The sequence below is a fragment of the Seriola aureovittata genome, chromosome 21 (assembly GCF_021018895.1).
Source record: "Seriola aureovittata isolate HTS-2021-v1 ecotype China chromosome 21, ASM2101889v1, whole genome shotgun sequence".
In the NCBI taxonomy this organism is placed as follows: Eukaryota; Metazoa; Chordata; class Actinopteri; order Carangiformes; family Carangidae; genus Seriola; species Seriola aureovittata.
In genome coordinates this window covers 8,878,301-8,887,217 of record NC_079384.1, presented here as the reverse complement: position 1 = coordinate 8,887,217, position 8,917 = coordinate 8,878,301, and the positions used below count along the sequence as shown (strand labels likewise).

At 41.3% G+C, this 8,917-nt stretch overlaps 1 protein-coding gene across 1 annotated transcript; it reads right to left on the bottom strand.

Moving 5' to 3' along the window:
- Positions 1–2,117: 2,117 nt before the first annotated feature.
- Positions 2,118–8,088, bottom strand: pgap3 (post-GPI attachment to proteins phospholipase 3). The gene is made up of 8 exons (XM_056366723.1): positions 7,651–8,088; positions 6,482–6,579; positions 6,123–6,275; positions 5,956–6,018; positions 5,255–5,316; positions 5,032–5,168; positions 4,509–4,713; positions 2,118–4,306 (listed from the first exon to the last, which is right to left on the bottom strand). Exons 1-8 carry the CDS (start codon positions 7,919–7,921, stop codon positions 4,243–4,245), a joined length of 1,053 nt encoding a protein of 350 aa, XP_056222698.1. The 5' UTR covers positions 7,922–8,088; the 3' UTR covers positions 2,118–4,242.
- Positions 8,089–8,917: the final 829 nt, after the last annotated feature.

Sequence of the window (8,917 nt, the reverse complement as noted above, 5' to 3'; positions counted from 1 at the left end):
CCTCAAGCATGACAGTTCAATCATCCTAACAACCTTCAGAAGTCAAGTGATCAAGGTATCAGATATGATGAATCAAACACCAAGTATTTACCTCCTTTACTTAAGTAGCAGTAGCAATAACTATATTTAAAAAAGTTAAGTAACCGTAGGCGAAAGATTATCAGCACAAGGTTCTTAAAGGTGTACTCCAGTAGTCTAGAGTACTCTCATAAAGTTGAGGGGCTCGTGAGAGACAGATTTTAAAAGGAAATATCCTCACTTTTAGCCCCAAGTATGAGTCGCTACAAAAACACTGGATCTCACATTTCCCATTATGCAATGATAGGGTTTTTTTTTTAAATATGTGGTTTCATCTGTCAAATGAATCTACTGGAGAAAAAGTACAATGTTTCCGAAGTTTAAACTAGTACAAAACTGAAGCACTATTTACTACTTACTTATTATACTACGTTTTACACTGTAATGTTTACAAATCTAGCATCATTCTGGATATTCCAGTCCAGCTTTCTTTACCAGTGGATTTTTTTGCTGCCATTGAATGTATAAAAGGGAAATTATTTGCATTATACCAGCTTGGAGCATCTTCATGTTACTTTCACTTTTCTCATGCCCTTAACTCCATGGTCACAAATCAGGAGTTGAAGGAGGAAGAATAAACTCTATTCATCTATCCACTCTTCCCCACCCACAGCAGCCAGGGGTCAGAGTCCAATGTACTGCACAGAGCTACCAGGAAACAACAAAAAGCTACTCACTGAGCCAGACAACACAAAGTTCCAGACAAGGGTTAGTGGTCCTGGTCCTGTTTAAATGTTTAGTTCCCACAAAAATAAGCTGATTTTCTGCAGCTCGGTGTCGCTGTGGCAAGGGACGGAGCCAATTCAGCGTTCTGTTTGTAGGATTTTCTCAGCCGTAAACTCCTGGAGAATGAATAAAACCAAGTTTTATGGGGAGGTCTCAAGCATCAAATCTCAGATAAATTTGGCTGGTTCTTTTGAAACATGCAAATCCTCATATAAGTGATAAAAGTTTACATTAGGAGTTCAGCTGTGCAAATGCAAAAAAAAATGGCCCAGTAGTCAGATTTCCTATAGACTTATAACATGACAAATCATACAGGAAAGGGTTGCAAAAACTTGGCTGTAATTGTCTGGGACTCATAAAACATTAAATTTCATTGCGGGCTTTGTGGGTTGAAAAGTGAGGAGGCCGACAAGTGGGGGAGAGATACTGTGTAGAATTTAAGAAGGGCTTGTTTTGGACACCCAGTATCATCGCACAGTTTGACTTGCTTGCTTGGATCAACAGGCATAACAACTACAGGCCCAGAGGAATGTGCCTTGGTGATATTAGAGACATAATGAAAGCCTGCGCATTTAATACTGGCACAAATGGTACAAGGTCAGCAGGACCTTCAGACTGCAGTGGCAGAGGGGAGGGATGAACCACACACGATACATTTCACTTAGAGTGGAGTCACTTTTTGTGTCCCAGCGGCGTGACGCTCTGTTAGCGCCTCAATCGAGTCTGCTGTTGAACAGTGGTGGAGTGTAACTCATTTCAACCATTTGTCATTATTCATTCAACAACTGAAGTTAAGGACAATCATGAGGTACTCGTACTTTAGTTTTAGGCAACTTTATACTATTTAGAGTAAAATATTGTACAATAATAATAATAACAATAATGATGACCTTATAAAATACAGAGTAGAGAGTTTCTTGAAAGCAAAAGTTTCCTGCATCTGTCTATTTCCCTCCCACGTTTCTAGTCACTGGTATGTAATAGTGTAACAATTCCTCTTCCTATTTTCGTGCATATTCGGAGGATCACTCTAACAGATCACTGAAGAAGAGAATTACATTCACACTACAAAAACCCAAGTCCCGTGTAGGGAAGAACACACAGGAGAGCCTTATCAACAAATAACACTTTTATTTGTTCCATTTCTTTAAGATTTTTTTTTCTTTTTGGTCAAATATTCGATGTGAGGTGGAGGAAAGTGCACTCAGTTGGAGAGGTGATGGTGCACAGGGCAGCAGGCAGGGGGCAGTAGATGATTGGGGGAAGTGGAGAGACTTGGTTACTATTCAGGAAGAAGGAAATGAACAACAAAATGATTTACAGAGCAAAAACCAGAGTTTGTTTAATGCTAATTCCTCTTGGAACAGATACCAATGTAATGATTTGGCAAATTATTTTCTCAACAGTAGACAAAGCATTTGCAGTTTTGAATAAGTTATGATTTTGTGATGTATTGACATGACATTCTGTTCAAATGGTCATTTCTTGTTTTTGCTTTTTAGATGTTTGTCACAGCTGGGCCTCAAACACCATTTCATGAATGTCAGTGGTTAATAAATATTAACCAATATTAACCATTAACTAATATAAACACTTTTTGCCAATCAAATAAAATATGTACTATTAATTTTTTTTCTTATCTCATGAGGCCAATATCTCTAGCATGATTTGAGGAATCTTTTTGCCACCCGGACCAATGACAACCTCTCCATGTGTTTTGTCCTCTGTCTTCCCCCACCCCCATCACAGGCTGTCAGCAAAGCTAAATTTACCCGTTGTCTCACACGCATTCAGGCAGCAAACCTTCAACATATACATACACACACACACACGCACACATCAGTATTTTTTACAAAAGGATCACACACAATCTAGCTCTCACACACACACGCACACACATACACACGCACACACACACACAGTGATTCAGTTTATGATGGCAAAAACAACACAATGTCGAGTCAAGGCAACGTGTACACACATACTGGCCATTGTTCACATTCTCACACAGAAATACAAAGGCATGGGCAGAATTTCAAACAAAAACGCACGTAAATGTACACACACGCCCATAAAGTGCACATATGGAAGGGAAACTCTGAGGGGTGAAGACATACATGGTATGAGTTCAAGAGTTTTGCTCAGAGGGAAAAACAAAATTATTTGATACAAAAAAGAAGAAACATGCTCATTGGCTAGCAGGTTCTGATACACTGTGTAAGGCAGACATGGAGGGAAATGGAGTATTTTATATGATGGGGCAGGTATCTGTAAAGCAGTTGGCTGTGCGTGTGTGTGTGTGTGTGTCATTCTGGGGAACATTGCAGCAAGAAATGCAACCAAATCCAAATACTGGGTGTCAAGCGAACACCTAGACATTCATTCTCACACACACACACACCCTCTAACCCCAGAATTTATTAGAAAACTCTTTATGGTTTTAATTCCTACCTCAACCATTTTTCTCTTCCCTTTCCCTCGCGCTTAAAGGCAATCCAGGTGAATTAAAATAATATTTCCATTTTATGATCATCGGGAATATCCCCACCCAAATTAAAAATCCAATAATCAAAGTAAAACAAGATAAAGCACAAACTGGTCAACAACAATGGAATTAAAACAACTAAGGCAACTGATGAAAATGAAAATAAAAAATCTAAAATGATAATGAAGAACATAAGAAAGAAAAGCAGCAATGGAAACAACAGAGGCACAAAAATAAAGGTGTGATGGTGAGAAAAGAGAAAAAAAAAACACAGTCAGCTAGAATGGCCTCCAAACATAAACCCCCTTCCTCCTCTCTCTAGATCAATCCGCTGGCAGCCCCCTCCCTTTTCACAAGGGGCACCTCTCTGTGTCCGCCAGTCCACTTTTGGCACAGATGAACCCTGACACATGCTGTACCACATACAGTAGGTTAATGATGGCCTGGCAAGTGATTTGGTGCCATCTATTGTCAGCCACGGCAAACTGCCATTTGTGCAGAGCTAAGCGTGCTGCACTTCCAAGAGCAGTTACGTTAAAGCATGGGCTCGGGGGATCAATTTCAGGAGTCAAAAGGAAGCAGGATGTGCACCCGAGTCATTGTAGTCGAAAGCGTCAAAAACTGGTTCTGCTGTGGCAGAAGACAAAACTTTTTCCTTCGTGCTGTTTTGCAGTTATGACAGATGACAAAAGACTTGTAGCGCACACGTCAGCACAAGGCAAAGTTAAGTAGAACAAGCATCAATGGTGATAATTCTCATTTTTAAAAAAAGAAAAAATGAAATACAAGAAATTTAAACTGGAAGAATGTAAACAAAGGTGGCTTTGATGGAAGTCATAGTGGTGTCATGCATGTCATCTGGGAGGCTGAGCTACTTCCGTGTTTGGGTGTCCAGCTGCCCTGATTGGAGGGGTGCAAGGGTGCAGGCGTGGTGAAGAGGCGATGAGCACCTCCTACTCGACTTTGACACCCATCTTCTCTGTGTTTAGTAAGTAGAGGCTGTCGTCTATCAGGAAACTGGAGGGAGAAAAAAGTAAGGATCATTGATGAGGTATTGAATTCTATTAGTATTCCTTTTATTCTCTCCTTCCACACGCACACAGATTAAACCAACATTTATATAAATACATATTACATATTCCTTCTTCAGACACTGCCTTAAATGTGTTTCTTCAGCTACGAAACAAAGGGGGTGGTGGGAGCGAGTGAGTGGTCGAACCTGTAGAAAAGGAAGTGCACTGGGATCGTGCTGAGGTGCCACACAGCATGAGCATCTAACACCCAGAGCAGCGGGGGGAAGTCCAGCAGCTCCAGCAGGGCCAGACCGTGAAGCAGCAGCACCACCAGGCCGCACTTCCACCAGTACGGCAGGGTCCGCCGGTTCTGCCAGCACCAACACAGCCACCACAGGAGGTTCACCATACCTGGACAGATTGAGAGGGGAGATATGGGTTCTGGCTGTTTGGATGAAATATTGCGGCTTAGTATGAAGTGACAAAACAGGAGGCAGGGCAAATAAAATGGCAGGGTTGAAAAGAAAATACACCAATATAAGAGTAAAGTAGTGAGGTTTAGCTGGGAGCCATTGGCATTTAAAGACATGATGCTGTTTAAACTATTCTACCGGCAGACTGAGTGAAAATTGAAAATCAGTGAAGAGAAATAACAGCTACAAAAGATAAAACAATCGTTCTTTCCAATCAAATGCGAGCTTCAAAGTGACTTTCGAGCATTTGCTGTACCGATGGTGGCGTTTGCAGCCATGTTGTAGCCGTAGTCGAAGCTGACGAAGGTCAAGTAGGACACATGCGAGGTGAAGGCCAAGATGAGCAGGGCTCCCACCATGCTGGAAACCCCAGGTTGCCTCAGACCCAGTGTTCTGGCAAAGAGAGGAGGTTGACAGTATGAACAGAAATAATGTCATTAGCGTAGTGGGTCACGTGGAACACCTGTTCTAAAGCTTACCTCACACAGCATAGGTAGATTGAGTAAAGAATGACTGCTGTTGCACAGAAATAGTCCATTTTCTGCAAGAGAGAAACACTTTACTGACATCAGCATCAAAGCTCAAGAGGAAAAAACATTCGTCTGTTGTACAGCATGTTACAGAATGTGTAGTGCACTAAGCCGCAGGGCTTGACAGTAATGACATTAGGATGTTACTGATTGTCTAAGCTCTTTAGCCAATAAGACAACAAAACACTAATCTCAGCCGGTGGTCTGGCAGTTGGAAAGATGTTTGCAGCAGTTTAACACTTGGTTTACAATTAAACTGCATCAAGTGGTTTCTCTTTTTATTTCACAATCAATCAACTGACTGCCTGTGATGTAAAAAGGACTTGCTCTTAGCTGCTCTCAAATCATTGTTTAGGTTTGCTGGTCTGTGTGCTGAAACAGCTCTCACCAACTGTAAATATAAATAGCAAGCAGCTGCTGCCAGCTCACGAGTTTACTGAACAGATATTTTTCTCACGAATGGACCAAACTGGGTCCATAAAGGTGAGAGATTATTAGATTTAGATCATCAGTCAGATGGAGTTGGAACAGGTTGGTGATAAAAACTTAAGCCAATGATTCTTTTTGCAATGACTTTGCCATCAATGGAACAAAAATCACTTCATGCAGCTTCAAGTTAACAGAGACGCCAGGCACTTAACAACCATTACCTCAGTGAGATAGGTGTCTCGGGTGTGAAACACTGTGGACCACAGCCAGGCGTTAAGAGATACCTAAGGGAATACACACATACACGCACACACACAGGGTCTTGTTACATGCCCATTAACGTAAAGACAGAATAGCATTGGTGCACTTCTGTGTGAATTCGACTCACCAGAGAGAAGGCGTTGATGGTGTGGTACATGGGGCTCTGGCGTGGCACCGTGCTCCGATAGCGCAGCAGCATAAGAAGGCAAGCCAGGCCATTAAGCAGAGAGGCCAGGGCAGACGCCGGTTCCTCGAAACACAGGAAGCGTGCAAATGGCCACTATGAGAGATAAAACACATCACCCATAATTTCACAGCATTTCACTCAAAGCAGACAAAACCAGTATGGGAGCACTTGGAGAGTCTTGTTTGAAAGTCTGAATTTATAACCTTTAAAAAACTATAATAGAAGATAGATAAGATAGATAAGATTATGTGATGAAGCACACTGCGATACACATACTGGCCTCTGTAATGAACACAAACCTTGCCGTGGAACTGCGGGACCCTGTACCCCTCAGCCTGGTAAAGGCCCACGGTGGTCCACATGCATTGATAGCGACAGTCGTCACGACATGTCCAACCTGCAATGCAGCAACAAAGAGAGAGAAGCTGAGGGGAAACACCTAGCATTAAAAAGAGGACACGGGCACAAGTTCCCAGTAGAGCTGCAACAATTAATTATTTTCATCGATTCATTTACAAAGAGTTTTTTTTAATTATTATTAATTTAGCCAATCATTTTAAGTGTCAAAAAGTAGTGAAAAATGGCCATCATAATTTCTCAGAGCCCAAGGTGGCGACTTCAAATTGCTTGTTCAAAATATAATTTACAATGAGAAGATGGATCAAGAGGATGTTTCATGTTTTTGCTTGAAAACTCAATGAAACAATTAATAGATTATCAGAAAAGTTGCTAATTATTTTTCCATTGACTGACTTTACAATTTCTCAACTACTCAACTCTACTTCAATTACAATGCAAATTGTAAAACATTAAAACATTGACTGATCCCTTCTTTAATAGACAAGATGTGCTCTCCTTATATTTGCAGCAGTAGAGAACAGGGCACTACTCCTCTTCAGTTGGTCTGAGCTTGATCAATTGGTTCCTCTTATCAAATTTAGAAATTAGGGATTAGATAATGTGCCAGTTTGTTGTTTTTAAATCTCACACACTTTTCATTGGTGGGGGGGTTTGTTGCCAGTTGCAACGAGAAAGTATTGTCAAGTCACTACAGCATTAATTTGCATTTTTTTAGAGCCATCTAGAATACCTACACCGCACAATTGTTAATGAGAGGGTGGCGTTACAATAGACCTTTTGTCACACCTTGCCCTTCCTGAAAAACTGGCTTTCAACTTTTCAAAGCTATTTGAGTTCATGAAACAGCAGCACATGCTTCATGAAACGTCAAAGATGAGAAAATGAATTAAAAGCCATGTCATACAAAGCGGCACCAGCAGAGAGCAGCTACACGGAGCAGTAAACACTAAGTGAATGCAAACTGTTAGCAAAGACAGTCAATGGTTACATTTAGCAAATGTTAACGATATATTATCACTAAATACAGTTGTTATACTGCTGATAAATCTACAGAGTGCTAGCCAGCTAAGTTAGCCTAACTTACCTGCCAACGGCAACAACAACTGACCTGTCAGCGCCATGTACTGCGGCTGGGTAGACTGGAAGCCCCGTAGCCGAGCTCCGGTGCAGTTGGTCCGGACACATTGCTTCACGCAGTCTCGGTATACCGGCTCCTTGTCGCCTTGGGAGGACTGTACAGTGGTCGCCGACAACAGGAGCAGGACGACAGTGGCCAGAGCGGGGAGTCTGACAGATGTGCAGCGGGGTAACGCTGAGGCCATGGTGGTAGGTCTCGGCCCGTCAGGACTCACAAAGGCACGGCAGGACGACAGCGGCATAGATGGCTTCCACAGCCGACGGTGCACATTACCATAGGGCCATTCCTAGTTTGAGTTGACAAAGCAGGCCTGAAATGTTTTACAGTTACAGTACTGTATGTCCACTGCTCCCCTGCCCTCTGATCGGGGACAAGTTTCACACTCGCACACCTTTTCCGGTTGCCATTTCCAAAATAAAACGTTCTGGGGAAGCTTTTGGTTATATAGAGGGGCAAAACATCATAATAGCTGTAGTATTGCTTTATATTAAGTTTGAGCTCTACGCTTAGTCTCGAGAGAAAAATTCTGTTTTGTTAACGAACATATTTGGTAGAGTCAGACAATCAGTACCGGTATTTTTAAAGACATATTTTGTGCTTTAATTTTGAAGGCTGAATGTTTGTTTGTTGTAAGTAGTTTCACATCCTGTTTTGGTTGTCAACGTCACTAGGCCACGTGATCCATTGATCTTTTGCACCTTGCGTATGAATACGTTTTGTAGTAGATAGCCTATCTTTTTTTTTTGGTTTGTAATAAAAGTGTAGGCTTTTGTAATAAAAGTAAGTAATAAATGCAAACAAAATATATTAAGATAAGAAAACACATTAATATCATTTAGGAGTTAATATCTTGGAGGATTAAAACTGACGTTGCATGTTACATGACCACAATGGTGATCGAAAGCAGAAATTCCACATAAGGAACTTTCCCTGACCTGATGATGATTCAGAGGATCACCCTAGTTAGAGTTAGGGTTACAAGGACTGTAGCATGTCTTGCAATCCACCCATTAGTTTTTAAGACATATGATCAAAAGCCAAAACAAGCCATCTAATATTTACTGAGGAATTTCATTCTGGGCCAAAGTGGTGGACGGACTGCCAGACAGGCAATGCCATACCCAGACTCTTGCTGCAAGAATAGTTGAAGATAATGTTTAATTGAATACAAAAGGCTGAACATTTTTATTCATGTGATTATTTATCTTAAAATGACTTGAAAATGTTTTTTATATAT